Source organism: Thalassophryne amazonica, chromosome 7, assembly GCF_902500255.1.
Source record: "Thalassophryne amazonica chromosome 7, fThaAma1.1, whole genome shotgun sequence".
Classification (NCBI taxonomy): domain Eukaryota; kingdom Metazoa; phylum Chordata; class Actinopteri; order Batrachoidiformes; family Batrachoididae; genus Thalassophryne; species Thalassophryne amazonica.
In genome coordinates, this window is record NC_047109.1 from 82,139,939 (window position 1) to 82,167,432 (window position 27,494).

Consider the following 27,494-nt stretch of genomic DNA (forward strand, 5'->3'; position numbering starts at 1 on the left):
AACTTAGAACTTTCTAGAACGTTAGAAAAAATAAAATCAAAGTTTGTGATGAATGTAGTCATTTTTCCATAGACTTTAGACATAAGCAGTTGAAATATAACACTTAGAAGCCAGGAACAAAAATTGTGTTACATAGTGTAATTAAAGGTTTGAAAAAAGAGGTGATGTGTCTGTTTAAACTACATTTTGAGGGTAATTAAACATAAGGTGACTGTTTTGCAGAGATTTTATGTTCTAAATAGACAATAAAATTACAACAGGTTTACACTATAAAATGTACATGTTTTATGTAAAACCATGTACATATTCTCTGTAATTTTTACAAAATTATCCTGGTAACCACAGCTGCCAGAATTTCTCTGTAAAAGCAAGGGAATTTTTTTACAGTGTAGCTCAAGTTTCATGGTCAAGGTCAAAAAAGTGAAAATCACATAATCAGCCATAACTTTGGAACTAATCACTGTAGAAACTTCCAATTTGGCTCATACTGTTCCTCTTAGGACAGAGTGGCGGCCTGGTGTACCCCACCTCTTGCTCTAGGACTGCTGGGATAGGCTCCAGCAGCCCCCCTGCGACCCTTAATTGGAGTAAGTGGTTGAAGATGAGTGAATGAGAGTGTTCCTCTTAGGGAACCGTTTTCTGATTGACCTTGCCCTTCGACCTTGACCTTTAAAAGTTTTGTGAAGGTCAAAGTTGACCCAAAAAAATGGTATATTCTGTATTTAAATCTGATGTGTGAATTTCTCATTTCATAGTGTGCCATCAAAAGTATCTCCTCTGCGAAGGTTCTTGCGTTCTCTGAGCACAGCTGTACAGTTTTATTTTGGCTGCGGCAGCCTGTGGAGGATTTCCTCTGTAACGGCGCACAGGGGAAAAGATCTGGATTTCATAATAACGCGTGTCAGTCCTGTCAGAGGACTGACATGTTCAAAGTTTACTACCAGTCACATCACAGCCACACGCTGGTCTGCAGGTCTGATGGTGTGACCTCTCGGTAAAAGGACGATCCGTGCGCCAAAATGCGGCTTTTTCTCTCTTTTCTGTGCGCTCTGTGCGCCACGCCGCTCCGTGGTATTTTTGAGGGAACCTGTCCCAAAAAAGGTAAGACAAACATTTACTGGCTTAAATGCAAAAGTAAAAAGGTTTTTTGTTTGTTTATTTGTTTGTTTCATTTTCTTCACTCTATAAGTGAGAGTTACTAATCACACACGTATCAGGTGATTTCGTTTATTCATTTGCAGTAAAACGTGTCGGGGTGTTTAATTACGTTCTTTGCAGTACATAGCAATAATTTAAGTAGATGGAAAGCACTTCTTTTCAAGTACATTTTTTTTGCAGTTAAATTTACATATGCAGAGTACACTAAAGTAAAATATGCCTAGTTATGGATGAATCTATACAAAATAAAGAACAGCTTCACATGCATCAGCTTTCATATGAATACATGAACGATAACATATAAAGTACTCTGAGCAAGTGTCTGACTATAGTATCACTGGTCAAGTTACTTTTATTCTCTACTTAAATGTAAAAGATAAAAACAAACAAACTGGCAGCTTTCTGTCATATTTCACTAAAAGTGATATATTGTGTACATTTACGGTGTTTATAAATGTTATAAATTTGTAATTATCGATGCAATCAAACTTTCACTCTATTCTGCTGTCATTTTAAACTGTAAAGTGGTGTTGGCTGGAAAGTTTATAATCACAAAAAAAAACAAAAACAAAAAAAACATCAGTTGGGTTGTTTGTTATTTAACAACCAAATTTGGGTCAACTTCAAATTTTGGTTTATTCTAACTTTCTTTTACTATAAGTGAAGGAATGTTAACTGTGCTTATAATCATTTATTAATGGTGTTTAGTATCTTTATAACTTATTAATTAATGTATACCTTAATACCCTGGTTAATAGAAACATTATTAATAAATGATTACCAAACAACTCTTAATGCACTGTTAGTTCATGTTTACTACTGAGTTATCTAATGTTAAGGCGTAAAGTGTTAAACTTAAGTGTAAAATTTAGCTGTCTGTTATATCATTATTAATTTACTTTCTTTGGTTTGTGGATGTGTTAGTTGTACTAAACCTGGACTCTGCTAGTGTGACAGGCATTTTTTTTCTCAAATGTTTATAAATTACCAAATGAAAACATCATAGGCAGATTAGCCATTAATTCATTCAGTTTCTAGTTTTAGCCCTAAATGAAAACACAATTCTTCTTAGAATAGGCTTGTTGTTGTTGTTATCTCCATCATGGAGATCGTATTTTACATACACTGCACTTATATGTATTACGGTTACAACTGTTTTGTTTTGATTAAGCTATCAATTTTTTATTAATCAATTCATCTGAAGATTTTTTTTATTAGTCATTGATTATTTTCTGATTACTCAATTATCATTTGGTTAATTTACCAGTATATCATGACCATAAATTCTACCATAACTTTCAACCTTGCATTCAAGTATTTTCTCATTAAAAAAGTATTTATTTTACAAACTTTTTAAAACCCCAACATATAAAGGGTGCAAAGTGCCAAATATTAAAAAGGCATTCATGGAAATAATGTGAAAGGAAATCTTGACCACAGCTTTGCCTCTTCCTGAGATACAAAAAGACTTCAACTAACTATCTCTGCCTCTTAATCTGTTGATTATTTTCTGGATTAATCCAGAAAATTGTTTGGTCCAATGAATATCATAAAATGGTGAAAAATATCGACCAGTGTTTCTCAAAGCCCAAAATTACATCCTCAGATTTCTTGGTTTGTCCACAACCCAAAGATAATCAGTTTATTGTCAGAGAAGAGTAAAGAAACCAGAAAATACTTACATTTAAGTAGCTGAAATCAGAGAATTTGAACTTTTTTTAAAGAAGACTCAAAAACGATTAATCACTTATCAAAATAGTTTGTGATTATTTGAATAATCAATTAATAGTTGATTGATTGTTGAAAATTTAACATACTGCTTTTCCATCTGATGCAAATGCATAAAGTGCTTTATAATGAAGCCTCACATTCACTCAGTCTCACACACACACACACACACACACACACACACACACACACACACACACACACACACACACACACACACACACACACACACACAATTACTCAATTACCTTTTATTACTCAAAAACCTTTAAGTTGATTTTAATAAAATTTGGTAGAGGAGTGGGACACGGGCCAAAAAAATTAACAGTTAAACAGTTACATTTTAATGCAATTCCAGTGTGCATTCACATTACAGTGATTCTGGTTTTGCTCTGTATTGTGTTTCATTAGTCACTTATAGAAATGCCACCTTAAGCTTTGACTCAATTATACAGTAAATGTGTTCGTACCATTGTTTTTTTTTCTCCAGCAGCTTTGTTTACCAAAAGTGATTTTGAGAAAAAAAAAAAGGCCAGTAAGAGGAACAAAGTATTTACACTACAGTGGACTTTAGACGACAAGCAAACAAATATAGAAACAGAAACTGCGCATCTCAGATAAAATTTCACCACAATCACAACATCTGAGTATTAGGGACTGTATATGAAACAGGGACAGGACAAGATTTAACACAGAAAAAGAAACGGGGAAAAGACAGACAGATTGAAAGAGGAAGTTCAAAAGGAGTTGGTTTTATTTATGCAACTCTGGATCTTATCTGTGCTGCTCTGACCAACACAGCCAGTACGCGAAGCAGAAGTAGTCCTCATTTTGAAGCTAATAACACAAATGTGCATGTAAATGAATGAAAAGAGATGTGCCCTGATTTCGGTTTTGGTTTTCTTTGCAGACCCCGGTCCTGGTGTGCTGGTTCTACATCCTGGCAGTAAGTTGGTTCTGACCTGCAGAGGTCAAGTGAAGGTGGATGGAGTTGTGGTCAGCATCATCACAGATAACTCAAACGCTGGTAGAAGAGAGAGTTCTTCAGATGCAAACCAGTCACATGTAAACACTGTCAACAACAATGGATTTTTGGCAAACAAGCGGAGCGTAGAGGAGGCTGTAAGTGAGAGATACCACACTGTGATGGGAGAAAAATCTGCAACCAGGAGTCAGGATCAGGTAGTAGGACAGAGCGGTCAACATGACGCTGGATTGAAAGTATCTCCCACTGCTCAAGCTTTTCAGCCAACAAGCAGAGGCTCGGCGCTGAAAGGTGACTCGGTCTGGGAGGCTGGAGAGATGGCTGATGATGGCGATAACGAGGAAGAGGAAGACGAGGAAGAAGGATACAACAGGGTAACTAGGGGTGTGAGAATGAGGCCTCAGTGGATGTGGAACGGAACGGTGGTGAAGAAAGGAGACAGGAGAGGACTCCTGTTAGAGGAGAGTGGGTTTACACTCTCTCTGCCCTCAGTCACAGTGGAACACGTGGGGAGGTACACATGTCACCACAGAGGCAAAACCTTCTCCTTAAAGCTCGTTGTTGCAGGTGAGCCACAGTGGGAGTAAATTGTTTCCTATAGTGCACAAACTGACATATCGAAAGCATTGCCACCCAGAGCGAATACCGATGTGTGGGTACAACATTAGGAAGGTTTCCACTTCCCTCCAAGTACCGAATTTAACATTTATTTACTGGAAACACATGTATAACCCCCCCCCAAAAAAAACACTCAAATATTGGTAGGTATTTGCACAATTTGAAAAAAGCCATATTTTGAAAACGTGGAATAGAAACATTTTTTATTGCTATTACAGGTCACATAAAATACTGAAAGTGTCATATTGTAAAATACATGACGAAGTAAGACACTGAGAGCTTCCGTCATCATTACTATTGGAATTTCAGTTCTCCTAAGAGGCAGCTACGGGATTCAATAACTCAGCAGAAGCACTATCATTTCACAGCTGCTTTTTGATCGACACCCTGACAATATCACATGATGTTTGCACAAATCTATAATGGAAACCCAATTTTCAATTCAATTTTCAATTTATTTTCATTTATATAGCACCAAATCACAACAGAGTTGCCACAAGGCACTTCACACAGGTAAGGTCTAACCTTACTAACCCCCAGAGCAACAGTGGTAAGGAAAAACTCCCTCTGAGGAAGAAACCTCAAGCAGACCAGACTCAAAGGGGTGACCCTCTGCTTGGGCCACGCTACAAACATAAATTACAGAACAATTCACAGAACAATTCACGGATGAATATACAAGAAATGCTATTGTTGCACAGGACACCCAGTAACCGCTAACCTTTATTATATTAATTTAGCTTTGGCTTTTTTCCCCCCTCTAAAACCTTGAAATCAGACCAAAAGAGCACAGTTGCCTTTACTCAATTGAGGATCTGTCATGGAGAGCTGTTTCTTTCATGTTTTTATATTTCAGACCTATTTTGTAATTGTAGTTGTGAGTGAGGAAGGACTTTGCAGTTCATCCAGAAACTATTCCCAGCACTTCAGTTTTTCCACATTTTGTTATTTTACAGCCTCATTCCAAAATAGAGTAAATACATTTTGAATATGATGCCACAAACTTGGTGCATCTGTCTTTGGGGAGTTTTGCCCATTCCTCTTTGCAGCACCTCTCAAGCTCCATCAGGTTGGAATTGGAGTGTCATTTGCCCTATTGACGTATACCATAATCCCTTGCGTGCCAGAGAGTCGCTGCAGTCAAACAACATATAGAGAATCAACACGATGACAGTTGTAAATTAATATTATACTACAAAAATTTATTTTTTTATGCTTTTCGTCACGTTAATAAGAGACTGCTGCATGATACCCTGAAAACTTGCTAAAATAATTATAACAAATCCGTGTCTGTTACGTTTAATCTGCGTGGAATTTAATAAACGCAAACCGAATTTCAGACATATTATATGAGTTTCGAACAAAGAGGACAAACAGTGTTGTAAAGAACAATAATCAAGACGTTAAAGAGCAAACTTCACTTTCCCCCAGAACAACATGATCAGGAAGCGAGCGGAGCTCACAGCAGCCCCCATTGAAAATAACGGAGAGACAGCCTGTGATTCTAACATTTACATAAAACAAATGCAATAACAACGTCTATAAACCCAGAGAATAAATTCATAAGAGTTTTAGGCACAATATAAAAATAGTTTTATGTTGTGATGTTAATGGTGTTGTCTGTGTGCAGCAGTTAAAGTGTAGCGTGATCAGAGCGTCTCAATGCAGTTCTCAATGTTACTGAGATCTCACAGCGCGGTGACCTCTCCGAGGTTTTGAGGGATTTGAAACATCAGTAGGGTGAATTGCACAGCCATTTCCAGAGTATGCGCATGATTACCCTGATTACATATTAAACATGCTTTTGTCTTACTTTTCTAATACTTTTAATTAAATGGTGGTATGCTGTGAGAGTTACTTTCAACCTGTGTTTGTTGCAGTGATGTAGGGATTTGTTAAAAGACAGTGAATGAATAAGTATTCATCTTTATTTTAGAGCCTACTGAGAATCCCACACTGTTCTGCTACAAAAGGTCACCTAGCAGTAAGATTCGTTGTGAGTGGATACCTAAAAATCCAACCACTGTGCGTACTCAGTGCTACCTCTTCCACACAAAAAGGTAAGAAAGATGGTTAAAATTCATCATAAAATAGTTACTTGTGCTGTATCAATACCTAATACTTACCAACAGACTTCGAGTAGTATCTCTCAGTGGCATGAAAGTAGCAGCCTTGCAGACAGGAAGGTACTGGGGAGGGTTGTAATGGCAGCCGAGAAGATTATTAGGGCCAGTCTGCCAACCATTGGTGAACTGGCAGAACAGCGCTGCTTGTTCAGAGCAAGCAGGATAATCAGGGACACTTCACACCCCTTTAACAATCTGTTTTCTCTCCTGCCCTCAGGTAAATGGTGCTATAGCCTGAGGTGAAAAACACGCAGATTAAGGGACAGCTTTTACCCAACTGCCATAAGACAGTTAAATACAAATCATTACAAAAGAACTATGCAATATAGAATGTAGGCTATAGAATACACTGTAGCATCTAGTAGCAACTTTATCCTTGTAGCATCTTCATATGTACAATACCCCATGTCCTTTATTTATTTATTGTATGTTGTGTATATACAGATGCAGAAGACAGTTACTGATAGTTTTTTTAACCTTATTTGTCACTATCATACACCTTCGACTTTTATTCTGTGCTTTTATTTATTCGTGCAGTGCATTGATATTTTGTTCTGTGACAGCATCGGTGATATTTTTTACTGAATGACAATAAAATCAAGTCTAACTCTATATGCCTTAAATATGCCAATCTGAGGATAGCACCACTTCTTTGGCCAACCTCTTCTTCTTCTGTAGTTTTGGCACGCCTCTTCTTCTTCTGTGGTTTTGAAGCTTCACTGCCAGCAAAGTTCAGCAGATTCCAGTGGGATGAATAAAATCTAGCAATGTAGGTATGTACTGATAAAAACCTAAAAGGATTTTTTGCCGGACTGGCTTAGGGTAGCGTAAATTGCGGCGGCTTGGTGTACAGCGCAGTGTTACGTAGACTTGCATAGAGCACTGGACGCAGTACTCTATGCCGATTGTCCGCAAAATAATTAAGCATGTTTAATTTTTTGCGTCTATATCACAGACTCCTTTGCGTCCCTCACTATACTGCCACGTAGGGCTGTATAAGCTCGGTGTAGCTGGTACACCACATTATGCAACTCTAAGTTGGCCCAGTGTGAAAGGGGCTTAAGGAATTGCTAGCCTGTAATACTGGGTGCATGCCTGGTAATATAGTGGGGCAGCACAGCAAAACAATTGTTCATTTTGTGATAAAAGCATGGAATTTGGCAGTCATTCTAAATTAACTAATGTTTATTTTCAGATATGGAGCCATCCTGGAGTTGACAGGGGTCAATAAAGAATTACACAGGGATCAAAATTTAAAAGTGCTCCAGTCATGTTGAAAACTACACATTATTTGTCTGATCATAACGATTCCAAAAAGGTATAGTTTGGACTATCTATGACTGAATGTTCTGGAGTTATGGGGTAAAAACGGCAAAAATGGTGACAAAGATCTGTTTCAGTTTGTACAGGGGTCAAAAGTTAAAGTTGCCCCAATTTTGGTAAAAAGTGAACAAATTATTGGTTGAAATAAAAAGATTAATAAATGGAATAGTTGTGACTGTGCTGAATGCTTGGTCTCCAAAGTAAATGTCAAAAAGGTCTACGTCCATTGGATTCTATGACATATGACATATGTTACCCCGTAACATGATAATTAAGCATGACATGGTGCAAACTATTCCTTTTTAAAATGCTATTAACTCACCCAGTAATTTGCATCATTTTCTTACCAAAATTGGAGTAACTTTAACTTTTGACCCCTGTACAAACTGAAACTGACCTTTGTCAACATTTTTGCCTTGGCCTTCTGCAGCTACTGGTGTTTGCACCATTCAGGTTGGATCATGCACAGAGACATAGGCCACATGGACAAAATGTCATAGCTGACGCTCCCTCACAATGCAAGTAATACTCCTCATCTTAGTCTCTCTTGGTAACCACTCGTTTGATACAAAGTCATTCCAGTGGTACCCAAGAATCCTTCAAAGACACCTAGTACCAAAGACATCCAGTTGTTCCCTTAGGTCACTGGTTAGCATCCAAATCTCACAACCATACAGCAAGACAGACTGCACCAAGACCCTAAAGACTTGGACTTTCATTTGGAAGGAATGGTTGTATATTAAGACATGAAATAAAGTTGACCATACAAAACATGAAATATCTGGGGTTCATACTGTCTGCTTGAAAGCAAAATCAAAGAAATCTTAAGTGTAGCAGCTGTACTCTCTCTCTTGTCTGCGTTGTGTTTCTGTTGGGACTCGTCCCATTCGCTCCCATCCCATCCAAAGTCACCTCCAGCATGAGAGGTGGACGCTCTGATCAGTTGGCTAAAACCTGGGCTCTGACCTGAGTGGACAGAGTATCCTTTGGATGTCGGGGGAGTGAGGCCTATTGACGACCACATGCACAGCGCCTCCGTCACACTCACCCTCTCCCCTTGAACCTCGTTCCCATCTGGGTCACAGCACCAATGTTGCAGCCAGTACTCTCTTTGCTTCTGCATTGTGATTCTGTTGTGACTCCTGCCACTCACTTCACTTGGGACTCAAACTCATGACCTCCAGTATGGGAGGCAGATGCTCTGACCAGTTGGCTAAAACCCAGGCTCTGGCCTGAGTGGCCAAAGTATCCTTTGGCTGTCGGGTCGGGGGGGGGGGGGGGGTACTACCACATGCACAAGGACTCCTGCTGGCAATCATAAGGATCACTGTATTTTCTTTTTATTTGCATTTCCCATGTCTACACAACTTTTTCTGATGTGTGATGCCTGGATGGAGCATTGAATAGTTTACTAATTCATACAATTACAGATTGCAGATTTTTTTTCCCCCCAAAGCAAGTGAATGAACCATTCACACACAATGGAATATTTGGTGAAAAATATCTAGTTGTCATAATGAATGTGCAGTAGTCATTTAGAACTTAGTGTTCCTATAAATAAACTATCATACTTTGCAAAGACAAGTGTGATGTAATGGGTGAATGCATAAATAGGATGAAAACCATCCTTATTTTTCTGAGTCATCATATAAAGTTAAGGCTTTTTGCAGTTGACACTGTGATTTCCCTCTCTATCTCAATGTAAATAACCCTGTTCAATTCTTTCTTTTTCTTTCTCTTCTCAGTCCATCACAGACATTCTTTCATTCACCGTGCTCATATTCAGCTCAAAGGTCCCGCTGTTGGTGCGTTCTGGAACACCATGAGGATGATAGGAGAAAGCATCACATGGCCTATCTGTGTGCTACAAGCATTGCAGGGAACAGAACCAGCAACTTACTGCACTTCACTCCCTTGGACATTTGTAAGTAAGCATATCAAACCAAGTATGTCCATGTTGATGTTTATCTTGCTGCTGTAAAGGATGATACAATAATGTGTTCATAGTCTTTCTTCTTTTTTCCACCAGTAAAGCCAGATCCTCCATCAAATGTGGCTGTCCAACAGGTGGAGGGACAGGACAAATGGATAAGGGTCAGCTGGAATTTCCCTGTCTCCTGGAATTACCAAGACAACTATTACGTACTTATCTATGAAATCAGCTACAAACCCAACATAACTTCACTCCCTGAACAGGTCCGAGCTGTTGGCTGACAATGTGGTTTGGAAAATATGCAAAGCCAGAAACCTCAGAGATACTTGCCATTACAAACATGGATTTTTATTGTGACTAATGTATACCATTGTGCTCAAACATTTACATACCCTGGCAGAATTTTTGATTTTTTCTTCTTTTTTTTTGTTTTGGCCATTTTTCAGAGAATATAAATGATAACACGAAAACTTTTGTTTCACTCATGGTCAGTGGCTGTGTGAAGCCATTTATTGTCAAACAACTGTGTTTATTCTTTTTAAATCATAATGACAACAGAAACTACCCAAATGACCCTGATCAAAAGTTTACGTATCCCAGTTCTTAATACTGTGTATTGACCCCTTTAACATCAATGACAGCTTGGAGTCTTTTGTAGTAGTTGTGGATGAGGCTCTTTATTTTCTCTGATGATAAAGTTGTCCATTCTTCTTGGCAAAAAGCTTCCAATTACTGTACATTCCTGGGCTGTCTTGCATGAACTGCACGTTTGAGATCTCCCAGAGTGGCTCAATGATATTGAGGTCAGGAGACTGAGATGGCCAAAGGCCAACTTTTGTCTCACACTACAATACATTTACAAATGCCAGTTAAAATGTTACTGTACAAAAACGAAGCTTTGTATTAACCTTGTCCAAAAGTGGTGTCCATGTCTCTGGGCTTGGAGACATCTGCTTTGGACCATCACATATAGGAAACATGTAATGGACTCAGACAAATCAGTATTACAGATCTTTTTTTGTACGGCATCTGTTTTGGACAAAAGATTGAAAGGACCATCCAGTAGAGGTGGCCGATACTGGGAATTTTGGTATTGATTCGATACCAAGTAAATACAGGCCCAGTATCGCCGATATCGATACCGATACAATACTTTTTCATATTTAAGCTTCATAGATCCAAAGGATCCAAAAGACCTAGGATAGAATTTCGCCAAACATTGTACATGACAACAAAATACTTTATTATCACAATCAACATTTTTGTTTAAAAAAATATCACTCAACACAACTTAAAACAAAATCTCCTGAGGTAGAGGGCTGACTCGAGGAGAGCGTTGAGTGGGCGGGCCAGGCTGAGCCTACCTGCATGGCTGTTGGCTGGTGCCGCTGAGCCACGTGACGGCACAACAACAAAAGACCGGGGGGGGGGGTGCACTGCTCCATGTTGTGTGACACAGCGCAGTGCTTCTTTTACAGACAGAGAGTAGACTTTGATGAATCTGTGTGCGCAGCAGTCAGTGCGTGGGGGAGAGAAAAAAATCTTGAGTATTGATCTTTACACGAGGATTGTTCAATATCAATACCAGTGTTGGTATCAATATTATCAATATTAGGATCGATCCGCCCACCTCTACCATCCAGACTCTTATCAGCAACAAGTACAAAAGCCACAGTCTGGCATGGTATGGGGTTGTGTCAGAGGCCTTGGCAAATATAACTGACGCTTCTATGAAGGCAGCATTAATGCAGAAACGCTCCCTGAGATTTTAGAGCAATATATGCTGCCTTCAAGACAACATCTTTTCCAGGAATGTCCATGCACTTGTCAAGACAATACAAAACCACATTCTGCACACATTATAAAGGCGTGGCTGTGGAAGAAAAAGCATGGCTAATTTTGAAAATGCAACAATGATGACCTTGTGCTATTGCACATCTTAAGATGTGTTTGCAGGAAGAAACATATTTTAAGTGTTGTGACAAAAAATGGAAACCTAACCTAACTGGCTGTTTGTTGTCTTTGTAGAATGACACAATCAAACAGATTCGCTCCTACACCATCAGAGATGCTTTGCCTGGGGTTGACTATGTGATAAAGCTCAGAACTAAGGATGAACATGATGGTGTGTGGAGTAACTGGAGCCTCCCTCTCTACGCCAGAAGTTGGACTGGTAAATGCAGAGACAACAACACAAAATTTAATCACAAGCAAACATGATTTGAAAGAAGATAATGTAATTTGATTACATTTAATTTTTTTTACCCTGCCGCTCACCATATTACTGCTGGGACCCTTAATTTGAGTAAACTATAGATAAATGAATGAATTATATATATATATATATATATATATATATATATATATATATATATATATATATATATATATATATATATATATATATATATATATCAATCAATCAATCAATTTTTTTTATATAGCGCCAAATCACAACAAACAGTTGCCCCAAGGCGCTTTATATTGTAAGGCAAGGCCATACAATAATTATGTAAAACCCCAACGGTCAAAACGACCCCCTGTGAGCAAGCACTTGGCTACAGTGGGAAGGAAAAACTCCCTTTTAACAGGAAGAAACCTCCAGCAGAACCAGGCTCAGGGAGGGGCAGTCTTCTGCTGGGACTGGTTGGGGCTGAGGGAGAGAACCAGGAAAAAGACATGCTGTGGAGGGGAGCAGAGATCGATCACTAATGATTAAATGCAGAGTGGTGCATACAGAGCAAAAAGAGAAAGAAACACTCAGTGCATCATGGGAACCCCCCAGCAGTCTACGTCTATAGCAGCATAACTAAGGGATGGTTCAGGGTCACCTGATCCAGCCCTAACTATAAGCTTTAGCAAAAAGGAAAGTTTTAAGCCTAATCTTAAAAGTATATATATATATATATATATATATATATATATATATATATATATATATATATATATATATATATATATATATATATATATATGAAATGATAAAATTATCCAAATATTCTGACAATTGCAACATGTTGAATAAATCACTAATGAAACATCTACAAATTTGAAAGAAACTCATGGCTCAGTGTGACTGGCCGGCTATTTTAATATTGATTTCAAATAACTGAAATACAGTACCCTTTAAATTAGAGAGCCTGCCTTCTATTTAGTTCTGGTTGGCAGATTGTGTGTTTAAATGTTGTGACAGGGTGTGCGCACTCTTGTCCACTCATTGGAGTGCAATGTACAAGATTGCACACAATTTCAATTTATTTTCATTTATATAACGCCAAATCACAACAGAGCTGTCTCAAGGCGCTTCACACAAGTAAGGTCTAACTTTGCTAACCCCCAGCAGTGGTAAGGAAAAACTCCCCCTGTGGAAGAAACCTCAAGCAGACCAGACTCAAAGGGGTGACCCTCTACAAGAATTGCTGTTAGTGCACAGGACAGGAGGGTCTCCAGCACAAATACCACACCCATCTCTGGATGGAGCTGCACCTTAAACAGAGAGAAAAAAACAGAATCAGGCATCAGAAAGACAAGAAATACAGTATAATTTGACAGCATTAAACAACAAGAAAAACAGGAAATACTAAGGTGATCACCAGCCACTAGCCCTAAGCTTCACGGCCTAGAATTTAGGTAAAGTTGAGGCCGCGGCACACTCCGTTTCCTAATAAAATGAATTAAAAGAGTAAAAAGTGTAGAACTATACTATGCCAGTATGCTAGCCATACAAAAGGGAAAATAAGTGTGTCTTAAGTCTGGACTTGAAAGTCTCCACAGAATCTGACTGTTTTATTGACGCAGGGAGATCATTCCACAGAACAGGGGCACGATAAGAGAAAGTTCTATGACCCACAGACTTCTTATTCACCCTAGGGACACAAAGTAGTCCTGCACCCTGGGAACGCAGAGCCGGGGCGGTACATAAGGTTTAATTAGGTCAGCTAGGTAGGGAGGTGCCAGTCCGTGAACAATTGTATACACGAGTAGCAGAACCTTAAAATGTGATCTCACTGGGACAGGAAGCCAGTGAAGGGATGCCAAAATGGGTGTAATATGGTTGAAGTTTCTGCTTTGTGTCAAAGGTCTGGCTACAGCATTTTGAACCAATTGGAGAGCCCTAATGCTGGACTGCGGTAAACCAGAAAATAAAACATTGCAGTAGTCCAATCTGGAAGAGATAAATGCATGGATCAGGGTCTCAGCATCAGCCATAGACAGGTTGGGACAAATCTTCGCTATACAGTAGTGTTCAGAATAATAGTTGTGCTATGTGACTAAAAAGATTAATCCAGGTTTTGAATATATTTCTTATTGTTACATGGGAAACAAGGTACCAGTAGATTCAGTAGATTCTCACAAATCCAGCAAGACCAAGCATTCATGATATGCACACTCTTAAGGCTATGAAATTGGGCTATTAGTAAAAAAAAGTAGAAAAGGGGGTGTTCATAATAATAGTAGCATCTGCTGTTAACGCTACAAACTCAAAACTATTATGTTCAAACTGCTTTTTTAGCAATCCTGTGAATCACTAAACTAGTATTTAGTTATATAACCACAGTTTTTCATGATTTCTTCACATCTGCGAGGCATTAATTTTGTTGGTTTGGAACCAAGATTTTGCTCGTTTACTAGTGTGCTTGGGGTCATTGTCTTGTTGAAACACCCATTTCAAGGGCATGTCCTCTTCAAGTATTTCGACATATCCAAACTGATCCATGATACCTGGTATGCGATATATAGGCCCAACACCATAGTAGGAGAAACATGCCCATATCATGATGCTTGCACCACCATGCTTCACTGTCTTCACTGTGAACTGTGGCTTGAATTCAGAGTTTGGGGGTCGTCTCACAAAAGAACAATTTTACTCTCATCAGTCCCCAAAATATTCCTCCATTTCTCTTTAGGCCAGTTGATGTGTTCTTTGGCAAATTGTACAGAGGGACTTTGCGGGGGATTCTTGCAAATAAATTAGCTTCACACAGGCGTCTTCTAACTGTCACAGCACTTACAGGTAACTCCAGACTGTCTTTGATCATCCTGGAGCTGATCAATGGGTGAGCCTTTGCCATTCTGGTTATTCTTCTATCCATTTTGATGGTTGTTTTCCATTTTCTTCCATGCATCTGTTTTTTTTTGTCCATTTTAAAGCATTGGAGATCATTGTAGATGAACAGCCTATAATGTTTTGCACCTGCGTATAAGTTTTCCCCTCTCCAATCAATGTCTTGAACGTTCCATTTTCCTCAGGTTTTCAAACAGAAAAGCATGTACAACAGGTGCTGGCTTCATCCTTAAATAGGTGACACCTGATTCACACCTGTTTGTTCCACAAAAGTGACGAACTCACTGACTGAATGCCACACTACTTTTATTGTGAACACCCCCTTTTCTACTTTTTTTACTAATAGCCCAATTTCATAGCCTTAAGCGTGTGCATATCATGAATGCTTGGTCTTGTAGGATTTGTGAGAATCTGCTGAATCTACTGGTACCTTGTTTCCCATGTAATCAATCAATCAATCAATCAATTTTATTTATATAGCGCCAAATCACAACAAACAGTTGCCCCAAGGCACTTTATACTGTAAGGCAAGGCCATACAATAATTACGTAAAAACCCCAACGGTCAAAACGACCCCCTGTGAGCAAGCACTTGGCGACAGTGGGAAGGAAAAACTCCCTTTTAACAGGAAGAAACCTCCAGCAGAACCAGGCTCAAGGAGGGGCAGTCTTCTGCTAGGACTGGTTGGGGCTGAGGGAGAGAACCAGGAAAAAGACATGCTGTGGAGGGGAGCAGAGATCAATCACTAATGATTAAATGCAGAGTGGTGCATACAGAGCAAAAAGAGAAAGAAACACTCAGTGCATCATGGGAACGCCCCAGCAGTCTAAGTCTATAGCAGCATAACTAAGGGATGGTTCAGGGTCACCTGATCCAGCCCCAACTATAAGCTTTAGCAAAAAGGAAAGTTTTAAGCCTAATCTTAAAAGTAGAGAGGGTGTCTGTCTCCCTGATCTGAATTGGGAGCTGGTTCCACAGGAGAGGAGCCTGAAAGCTGAAGGCTGTGCCTCCCATTCTACTCTTACAAACCCTAGGAACTACAAGTAAGCCTGCAGTCTGAGAGCGAAGCGCTCTGTTGGGGTGATATGGTACTATGAGGTCCCTAAGATAAGATGGGACCTGATTATTCAAAACCTTATAAGTAAGAAGAAGAATTTTAAATTCTATTCTAGAATTAACAGGAAGCCAATGAAGAGAGGCCAATATGGGTGAGATATGCTCTCTCCTTCTAGTCCCCGCTAGTACTCTAGCTGTAGCATTTTGAATTAACTGAAGGCTTTTCAGGGAACTTTTAGGACAACCTGATAATAATGAATTACAATAGTCCAGCCTAGAGGAAATAAATGCATGAATTAGTTTTTCAGCATCACTCTGAGACAAGACCTTTCTAATTTTAGAGATATTGTGTAAATGCAAAAAAGCAGTCCTACATATTTGTTTAATATGCACATTGAATGACATATCCTGATCAAAAATGACTCCAAGATTTCTCACAGTATTACTAGAGGTCAGGGTAATGCCATCCAGAGTAAGGATCTGGTTAGACACCATGTTTCTAAGATTTGTGGGGCCAAGTACAATAACTTCAGTTTTATCTGAGTTTAAAAGCAGGAAATTAGAGGTCATCCATGTCTTTATGTCTGTAAGACAATCCTGCAGTTTAGCTAATTGGTGTGTGTCCTCTGGCTTCATGGATAGATAAAGCTGGGTATCATCTGCGTAACAATGAAAATTTAAGCAATGCCGTCTAATAATACTGCCTAAGGGAAGCATGTATAAAGTGTATAAAATTGGTCCTAGCACAGAACCTTGTGGAACTCCATAATTAACCTTAGTCTGTGAAGAAGATTCCCCATTTACATGAACAAATTGTAATCTATTAGATAAATATGATTCAAACCAACGCAGCGCAGTGCCTTTAATACCTATGGCATGCTCTAATCTCTGTAATAAAATTTTATGGTCAACAGTATCAAAAGCAGCACTGAGGTCTAACAGAACAAGCACAAAGATGAGTCCACTGTCTGAGGGGTCTGGGGTCTAATAGACAGGTTGATGGTTTGGATGAAGTAACTAATGAAAATAACTCAGACAGAACAATCAGAGAGAAAGAGTCTAACCAAATACCGGCATCACTGAAAGCAGCCAAAGATAACGATACGTCTTTGGGATGGTTATGAGTAATTTTTTCTCTAATAGTTAAAATTTTATTAGCAAAGAAAGTCATGAAGTCATTACTAGTTAAAGTTAAAGGAATACTCGGCTCAATAGAGCTCTGACTCTTTGTCAGCCTGGCTACAGTGCTGAAAAGAAACCTGGGGTTCTTATTTTCTTCTTTCTAGATAATAACAAATAAAACTGGTTTTTGGGACTTCCAGTTTGGATGGACAAGACTAAGAGTCAAGCTTTCAAATGAATTAAAGCTCTGTCTGGGTTTTTGATTAATTAATAAGCTGGAATGGAAGATTGCTGCTAATCCTCCGCCTCGGCCCATGCTACGAGCATTCTGGCAGTTAGTGTGACTCGGGGGTGTTGACTCATTTAAACTAACATATTCATCCTGCTGCAACCAGGTTTCTGTAAGGCAGAATAAATCAATATGTTGATCAATTATTATATCATTTACTAACAGGGACTTAGAAGAGAGAGACCTAATGTTTAATAGACCACATTTAACTGTTTTAGTCTGTGGTGCAGTTGAAGGTGCTATATTATTTTTTCTTTTTGAATTTTTATGCTTAAATAGATTTTTGCTGGTTATTGGTGGTCTGGGAGCAGGCACCGTCTCTACGGGGATGGGGTAATGAGGGGATGGCAGGAGGAGAGAAGCTGCAGAGAGGTGTGTAAGACTACAACTCTGCTTCCTGGTCCCAACCATGGATAGTCACGGTTTGGAGGATTTAAGAAAATTGGCCAGATTTCTAGAAATGAGAGCTGCTCCATCCAAAGTGGGATGGATGCCGTCTCTCCTAACAAGACCAGGTTTTCCCCAGAAGCTTTGCCAATTATCTATGAAGCCCACCTCATTTTTTGGACACCACTCGGACAGCCAGCAATTCAAGGAGAACATGCGGCTAAACATGTCACTCCCGGTCCGATTGGGGAGGGGCCCAGAGAAAACTACAGAGTCCGACATTGTTTTTGCAAAGTTACACACCGATTCAATGTTAATTTTAGTGACCTTCGATTGGCGTAACTGGGTGTCATTACTGCCGACGTGAATTACAATCTTACCAAATTTACGCTTAGCCTTAGCCAGCAGTTTCAAATTTCCTTCAATGTCGCCTGCTCTGGCCCCTGGAAGACAATTGACTATGGTTGCTGGTGTCGCTAACTTCACATTTCTCAAAACAGAGTCGCCAATAACCAGAGTTTGATCCTCGGCGGGTGTGTCGTCGAGTGGAGAAAAACGGTTAGAAATGTGAACGGGTTGGCGATGTACACGGGGCTTCTGTTTAGAACTACGCTTCCTCCTCACAGTCACCCAGTCCTGCCTGCTTTCCCGGCTGCTCGGGATCTGCCAGAGGGAAACTAACGGCGGCTAAGCTACCTTGGTCCGCACCGACTACAGGGGCCTGGCTAGCTGTAGAATTTTCCACGGTGCAGAGCCGAGTCTCCAATTCGCCCAGCCTGGCCTCCAAAGCTACGAATAAGCTACACTTATTACAAGTACCATTACTGCTAAAGGAGGCCGAGGAATAACTAAACATTTCACACCCAGAGCAGAAAAGTGCGGGAGAGACAGGAGAAGCCGCCATGCTAAACCAGCTAAGAGCTAGTAGCTGCGCTAAGCTAGCGGATTCCTAAAAACACACAAAGTGAATAATGTGTAAATAATTTAGAGGTGATTCAGCAGAGGGAGTGCTTTAGTTAAGGCATGTTAAGATTACACTGTGAAACAAATCGTTATCTAGTTAACTTGATCAATCTAACTGCGCAGATTAAACAGCTAACAGATACAGCAAAACACTGCTGTGCTTCGGAACAGGAAGTGATACAATACCGCAGTGAGAGCCAACCACCAGTAGAGGCAAGCAAGCAAGCATCCTAACCTAACAATAAGAAATATACTCAAAACCTGGATTAATGTTTTTAATCACATAGCACTACTATTATTCTGAACGCTATATTCGCTATATTTCGCAGGTCGAAGAAAGCAGTCCTCATAATATTTCAATCAATCAATCAATCAATTTTTTTTTATATAGTGCCAAATCACAACAAACAGTTGCCCCAAGGCGCTTTATATTGTAAGGCAAGGCCATACAATAATTATGTAAAACCCCAACGGTCAAAACGACCCCTGTGAGCAAGCACTTGGCTACAGTGGGAAGGAAAACTCCCTTTTAACAGGAAGAAACCTCCAGTAGAACCAGGCTCAGGGAGGGGCAGTCTTCTGCTGGGACTGGTTGGGGCTGAGGGAGAGAACCAGGAAAAAGACATGCTGTGGAGGGGAGCAGAGATCGATCACTAATGATTAAATGCAGAGTGGTGCATACAAAGCAAAAAGAGAAAGAAACAGTGCATCATGGGAACCCCCCAGCAGTCTACGTCTATAGCAGCATAACTAAGGGATGGTTCAGGGTCACCATATTTCTAATGTGGAGGTCAAAGGACAATGTAGGATCAAAAATTACCCCAAGATTCCTCACTTTGTCAGTGTGATGTATGACATACGAGCCTAGGCTAAGCGTTAACTGGTCAAATTGATGTAGATGTCTCACTGGACCAAGAAACATCATTTCACTCTTATCAGAGTTTAAAAATAGGAAGTTTCTAGACATCCAACTTCTTACTGATGCAAGGCAATCTTCTAAGGATTTTATGTGAATGAGATTACCAGCAGTTATCGGCATGTATAACTGAGTATCATCAGCATAGCAGTGAAAGGTAATCCAAAAACACCGCATTATGTGCCCAAGCGGGGCTTGGAGAGGGAGAAAAGCAGGGGGCCTAAGACGGACCCTTGTGGAACCCCAAATTTCATGTCATTAAGATTAGAGGGAGTGTTACTGTACAGAACACTGAGAACGACTGCTCAAGTATGACATCAACCATGCAAGGGCACGCCCAGTAATCCCAAAGTGATTTTCCAGCCTATCAAGTAGAATATGATGATCCACTGTATCAAATGCAGCACTGAGATCTAACAGCACCAGAACCATAGTGGTGTCCGAATCCATTGCAAGCAGAAGATCATTCACCACTTTAGTGAGAGCCGTCTCTGTGGAATGATATTTTCTAAAAGCAGACCACAGTGGCTCAAAGAGATTATTCTCAGTAAGATAGTCTACGAGCTGCCATGACACCACTTTTTCCAGAATTTTAGAGCAAAATGACAGATTTGATATCGGCCGATAGTTTTTCAATACACTAGGGTCAAGATTAGGTTTCTTAAGTAATGGTTTAATCACTGCAGATTTGAAACATTTGGGAACAGATCCAGAAGTTAAAGAAAGATTAATAATTTCCGGCAAAGTCAGGCCCAAGGCTGGGCCACAGGTCCTTAAACAGTTTTGTTGGTATCGGATCAAATAAACACGTGCATTTTGTTGACGTTACAAGTTTCGTCAGCATGCCTAGAGAGATACTCTCAAATTCTGTAAATCTAGGTAAGACCTCAGTAATGGTGCTCACCTCAATAGCAGGGTGTAGTGGCTGGGTTGAGGCATGCTGACATATGTTTAACGTAATGTCTTCTATTTTCTTCTCAAAGTAATCCAGGAAATCTTGTGCTGTAAAAGGAGAGCAAACTACAGGTGATTGTCCATGAATAAGTGTTGCCACCATGTCGAACAAGAACTTTGAGTTATGCTTGTTTTTGTTGATCTAATCAGAGTAATAGGTCCGCTTTGTAGCCAAGAATGCATGCTTATAGTCTAAGATAGCATCACGCCACGCAAGGTGGAATACTTCTAATTTTGAACTACGCCATTTCCGTTCTAGACCTATAGCCTTATGCTTGAGTTCACGCAGGTCACACACCCTCTCACAAACTGTTTATTTTTTTAAACATGTATACAAACCATAGTCTAGTACATGTTTTTTTTTTGTTTTTTTTTAGCTTTTCTCAGTTAAAGTCAAGTTGTGGTAATTTATTTGTTTTGTCATGTTAACTGGTAGGGGTGTGTCTCTCCTCAGATAAAAGGTCAGTTGTAGTGCTGAGTGACGATGTCACAACCACCATGGTAAGACAATTAAAAGTTTATTATATCAGTCATTTTTGTATATGGTCCATACCTCCTGTCACGTCTCAGATCGCCTTCATATTCTCCAACTTGCAGTATCCACTGGATGGGGATGACTTTGGCAGTGGCATGGATGAATATGTGTTTCAAGGTACGTTTGATACCAGTTGTTACTGTGTGTAAGAAAAGGCCCCTGACAGAGAAAGGAAACTCTGTCTGATGCTGTTAGCGTTCAAATTCCCCTCTGCCCCACTGTGCTGTAACAGGAAATCATGTCATCATAAAAACCGAGGTTCAACAGTGAAACCAGCCACAGGAAACATGGCTCAGCACGCTCAGCACACCCACATACACAAACTACCACTTGGACCTTATTGATGTCCACGAGGATTTCTCACACTGTCCCTGTCTCTTTTTGTTCCAGCCACCGAATCCCCAAATAATGCAGCTGTGGTGTCGTATCACCACATGTGGATCCTTGCTTCTCTCATTCTCCTGATGGTCATTTTCTTGGCCTGTGCGTTCAGGTACTGTTCTTAGTCGCACACCATGTCAAGTTTTTGTATGTCTCTAAAAACACTGTTTAAGGCCGCAACTATTGTCTACTACAAATTATTATTATTATTTTTATAATCAATTGCACAAACAGATGAAGATTTCTGGCTAACCTAAAAGAGATTTTATCACATGGTCTCTGAAGATTAAGGTTCAGGGTATTACCTCTGCCAATGAATTTGGATAAGGTTATGTTTTCACCCCTGTTTGTTTGTCTGTTTGTGAACAGCCTGGAGCCCACAGTTTTTCATACATAGTTTTTTTTTTTTTTACTGAAAATTCATATCCTGATAGGCAAGAAGTGGTTCAATTTTCAAGATCATAGGTCAAAGGTCAAAGTCAGGAAAAATCTTGAATAGGAAAACTCCCTATCTTTAACATGAATGAATTTTCAAAAATTCATACCTCTGTTTAAAAAGATCAACTATCTTACATATTTGATGTATGTTATGTAGGATGGTATCCTTTATCAACTGACAAAGTTTGATCCGGCACTGATCCAAATTACAGATTTTGTGGCATTTAAATTTAACATTGAAAATGCCTTTTAATGCATGTTTTACATTATATCTTAATGAAGTGTGCTCTAATCACTCTCGTATTTGAAAGTGAGGTGCGGACTGGCGCTCACTATCGCCTGACAAAATTTGATCTGGATCTGATCCAGATTGTGGATTTTGTGGACATTTGAATTACTATTGAAAAGCCTATTCGGTGTACATTTTGCATTATATCTCAATCAAAAGTGCCTCAATCACTCTCATTTTTCTGTTATGGATTTACCTACACCACCAAAATTGGATGGAGGTTCCAGTTTTATGCCTGTTTATCTTCCAGTTATCGGTCACAAACCAAGTGCCAAAAAATCAATGACATATTGTGCATAGTAGAGATACTGTAATCAGTGTTCTGTGAAAATTATCTGAAAAGAATCAGAAACCCCCCCCAAAAAACTGAAAAAATGACAACACCACAAACAAAAAGTTTGATTCAAGTGCATGAACTAAATACATACTCCTGACATTTGATAATCTGTGTAATGTAACTATGACCTGTTGAAGTATCAACTAATAGAAAAAGCTTTTATTTTATACTGTTAGATACGGTGGCTGATAGGGGCCACAACACTTCCAAATTAAGACAATATGAGCAAATGCAGAAACCATTTAAAGATACACAAATAGAAAATTAAATAAAATTGCTTCAATTCAACATGTTGTTGCATCAAGAAATGTCTTACAAATTGAAAAAGGCATACAAACCAAAGAAAGTACAAAGATAACCTACAGCACATGTAACAATTTGATTTTGCGCACTGCACAACAACACAGAAATGCTATGTAAAGTTACACAATATGACAGAAGTACTCACAACACAAACAGAAGTTTATGTCTGGAGGACTTTCACTGACTTCTACTTTTCAATACATTGCAAATAAAAGAATACAAAGTGAAAATAAAGAGAGCTTAAGACTAAAAACGTGAATAAAGTAAATAAATAAATTTCCTCAGCTCTACAGACCAGGTAAGGAGTGGTGTGTGGTGTGTGTCGTGATGCGCTGAACGGTCCATGTCGGTACACTGTAAAAAAAAAAGTCTGTGAAATCTTGTGAAAACACGACATAAAAAAATGCAAAAAGAAAAACAATAATGTTTATTAGTTATTTGTAAAATGTGGAATGAAACAACTGTGAATTTAACATTACAAATATGTTAAAATAATCACATATTACCATTGTAGAATTTACAAATGATTGTAGTTTAAACACAAAAAAACCGTAATACAAAAAAAACTGTATAATACAGTTAGATTTTACAGATGAGAATTTTCAGAAATACCATAAAATACTAATAATTAAGTGTTTGAAAAAGAGGTGATGTGTGTGTTTAAACTACATTCTGAGGATAATTCAACATAAGGTGACCATTTTGAAGAGATTTTATGTTCTAAATAGACAATAAAATTGCAACAGGTTTACACTGTAAAATGTACATATTTTATGTAAAACCATTTACATATTCACTGTAATTTTATAGAATTCTCCTGCTGCCAGAATTTTTCAGTAAAAACAAGGGAATTTTATTATTCATACTTTGTTTTTACTTTGTTTTTACAAAAAACAAAGTATGAATAATAAAATTACTTCAGTAAAATGCCATGTTTTCCATTAGTGTTCCCAGTGTTTTTAATGACAGATTAAAAATTAAACTGGAGAATTAGAGAGAGGTGGGTGGTTGTTTTTGCCTTTTCCACAGAGGGGTGGATGAGGCTTTCTGCAAACCACAAGAGCGTCTCATTTTCCTTTTCTGCCTCATCCATCTTTGTTCTATCCTGCTTAGATGTCCAACTTGAACAAATTCTGTTAATCTGAACAGATACATTGGTGAGGTTGTAAGGCTCAGTGAGCCAAACAGCATTTTATTGCTGTCATTGAGCCTTTTTTGTTTCTTTGTTTGTTTGTTTGTTTGTTTGTTTTCCAGGCACAGGGAGGGGGTTATGTCTAAACTCCACAAGCTCACTGTCATCATGCAGTGCGGTAATTCATCCCAGACTCCCGTCAGTGTCCCTGCAGCTCCAGAAGGACAAACCCTAATGATACTTGACCCTCCGTGTTACAAAGAGCACCCACCAAATGATGCAGAAGAAGGGGAAGAGGAAAATGAGGAAGATGAAAGGGCGGAGTACACAGGGGAGGCCATGCACTTCGACAACACAAGTTATTATTTGGTACAGAGGGTGTGACAACATAAGAAGAATCTGAGAAAAAAAACTGTCCGGAACATTTCAGCTATAAGCAACACAACACCAAAAGGAATATTATTTCAAAATTGAATATTTCTGCTGTGATCTTTTGTCAAAACTTCTCAGCAAGTGTTTGTACAGTCTCTGTAAAATACCTAATATTTGTTTGTGTTGTTTCATTTTTTTACTAAAATTCTGTTTTGCATATTTTTTTTAAATATTGTTTCAGTTTCTACTTGTATGGGTTAATCAAATGCAGTTTTCAGCTTATGAGCGAAGCTAACTTTTTTGTTACCAGATTATCTTTTCAGCCTATTTTGAAAACCATTATCAGACCAGTCAGCTTCCACTGCATTTGGTTCCACTAACTTTAAGTCAGAAAACTTTTTTATTATATTATTATTATTATTATTATTAAAGTTTTAACAGTCAAAAATGCTTGTGAAACCTATGTGTGAAACCTACAAGCCCACATTTGTCCCTGTTGCAGCTTATACGTTACCAGGTAATCCATTAAGCAGAAATTAACACATTACATGAAGACAAGTATCACCTCGAGGAGATGAAGGGGCTGGAGGTCAACCCAGAGTAAAGGGATTATTTGGATGGACTCATTATTAATTAATTAATGGATTAATAGAATTATTTATTATTTTTATTTCTATTTCTTAACACTTTGCATTTGTTTAAGATTTTCTGTACTGTACATAAACTATGTTGAATGGAAACTACTGTTTACTTTCATTTGTTCATTTAATTATTTATGTATATTTCTTGATCATCATCTGATAGTCTTGCTGAACCTTTTTTGAAACTTCTGTGTTTAGCATTATCACAGTTAACACATTATCAGTTATTGAAGCTGTGCTTGGCACTGATCTGATGTATCACACATACAGCTCTTTCAGTGTTTTAGGATTTAACCAGTTTGTGCAAATCAGAAAACTGAAATTTAATGTTAAAAATATTGTTCATCAGTTTGTCTGCATTTTAGGTGCACTGAGCTCAGTTCACAGTCAATGATAAATGGACTGCATTTGTATAGCGCTTTTCCATCTGCATCAGACGCTCAAAGCACTTTACAATAATGCCTCACATTCACCCCGATGTGAGGGTGCTGCCATACAAGGTACTCACTACACACCAGGAACAACTAGAGGATTAAGGACCTTACCCAAGGGCCCTTAGGGATTTTCCAGTCAGGTTGGGATTTGAACCGAGGATCCTCTGGTCTCAAGCGCAACACTTTAACCATTGGACCATCACCATCCTAAACAGTCCTGTTTAGGATGTTGGCTACTTATCTGACCAAAGAAGGCTCTAGAAACCACATAGAGACATTTAAAGCATTCTTGTGGTCCCAATATGTGATCTAAAGTAAAAAAAACAAACTGTACAACAGCAAAGATAATGATTTAATAAAAGTAATAATGACACGCACAAGACTTGTAAAAACAATGGGTGTAATGACAGTCAGGTCTCAAAATGATTTACTGAACTTACTGAATCTCACCAACAATTCAAGTATCTTGACGATGGTATCTTGCTGTGTCGGGAATCTAATCCCCAACCCCCTCTACCTATAAAATCTCTGCAAATGGCTGTTGAAGCCAGTGATGAAGTCACTAGTCACTACTTCATTTGGTAGATTCTTTCATGTAGAGAAGGAACACTTCCTGACATTCAACCTTGTACCTTAAAGTACCTGCATATGAGTACCACATCAGGGACCCCAAGTGTGGTGCAGGGTGCCTGAAGTTGATGGGTGAGCTGAGATGGTACTACGCTCTGTCCTACGCACTGCAAGGTGCATTTGAAGATTATGAAATCCTGTCTTTGGACTGACTCTGGGTAAAGTTCCAGTGACCGGATTGAAAAGATGTTCCTGCTAGCTTGGCTTGGTAGAGTCTTGGTCTTGAGTGTGAGCAATCCGGTGTTCGAATCCCACCGCCATCTGTGCCACAAAAATAAGCCATGTGGTCACACTAGTTACGTATCACAACTCTAGATTCTAAGAGGTGTAGCACTCAACAGCTTAGAAGCCAGAAGTGCTTTTACATTTATAAGTCACTGTTTGTTCTGACCAAGCGGTAAACTTTGATGGTGTCGTTTGACTGTCTGGCAGCATGTGCTGGTGCTGCACTTTGCCGCATCCACAACACCACGGAACCACTTTGGGTCCTGGATGGCAACCACCCAGGCAGACAACTGGTCCATTCCCATATCTAAAAAATAACCATCTATCTAACAATTTTTCACCTCACATAATAGACGTTTGAAATAAAACAATATCCTACAATGGTGTTTGGATAGGGAGATGTGTATGGTCCATCCCACATCTTATGAATCTAATTGAAAACCTTGTAATTTAAATGAATTTTGTTAATGAATAAAAGTTGTCTGTCCAAACAACCTTCAGTAGTTATTCCTATTTGCATTAGTAAAGATGAAATAAGTTCCATACAGGGCTCGAGGCTTATGCGGCATGGTGCCTTAGTGGTTAACACTGATGCTTCACAACAAGAAGGTGTGAGATCGCTTCCCGCCCTTTCTGTGTGGAGTTTGCATGTTCTCCCCTTGTCTGCATGGGTTTCCTTTGGGCATCCTCCCACGATCAAAAAAAACAAAAAACAACATGCTTATTTAGGGTCTGCTCCTGCCCCTGTCCAAAGCAGAGTTTCTACATCTGGAGTTGGTTCCTGGGCGCTAGACTGTGGCTGCCCACAATCCAGTGGTTGGATTGTGTATAACTGTAATTATAATGGGTTAAGATCCGAGGACAAATTTCACATTTGTATACAATTACAATGAAGGCCTTTGTTTTTCTTCTTATCGCTGAATACCAGCATGCGGTGGATGAGAGTCTACAACTCCCCCTGGATGGGACACTAGTCCATCACACTGGAATCAAACCCAAGTCTGCATACTCAGGTAACCTAAGTCCTGCACTACCTACCCACCTGCTCTGAAAGTCATTTACAGTATGTAGACCTGCTACACCATTTTTTACTGATTAACGGAGTCACACGGTCAATAAACACAACACCAAATTCTTTCAAATGACAGTGAATG

General features: G+C 39.1%; 1 protein-coding gene across 1 annotated transcript; it reads left to right on the forward strand.

The window, feature by feature from the left end:
- Positions 1–868: 868 nt before the first annotated feature.
- Positions 869–24,444, forward strand: il6r (interleukin 6 receptor). The gene is made up of 10 exons (XM_034174796.1): positions 869–1,101; positions 3,797–4,438; positions 6,426–6,549; positions 9,684–9,862; positions 9,968–10,134; positions 11,900–12,044; positions 21,078–21,124; positions 21,221–21,275; positions 21,549–21,651; positions 24,161–24,444. Exons 1-10 carry the CDS (start codon positions 1,020–1,022, stop codon positions 24,420–24,422), a joined length of 1,806 nt encoding a protein of 601 aa, XP_034030687.1. The 5' UTR covers positions 869–1,019; the 3' UTR covers positions 24,423–24,444.
- Positions 24,445–27,494: the final 3,050 nt, after the last annotated feature.

Bases quoted from the DNA above. Each gene is read 5' to 3' on its own strand.
- il6r (XM_034174796.1), top strand. From the start codon at position 1,020: ATGCGGCTTTTTCTCTCTTTTCTGTGCGCTCTGTGCGCCACGCCGCTC. The intron at 10,135-11,899 runs GTCCGAGCTGTT...TTGTCTTTGTAG, and splicing joins TAACTTCACTCCCTGAACAG to AATGACACAATCAAACAGAT. The intron at 12,045-21,077 runs GTAAATGCAGAG...GTCTCTCCTCAG, and splicing joins CTACGCCAGAAGTTGGACTG to ATAAAAGGTCAGTTGTAGTG.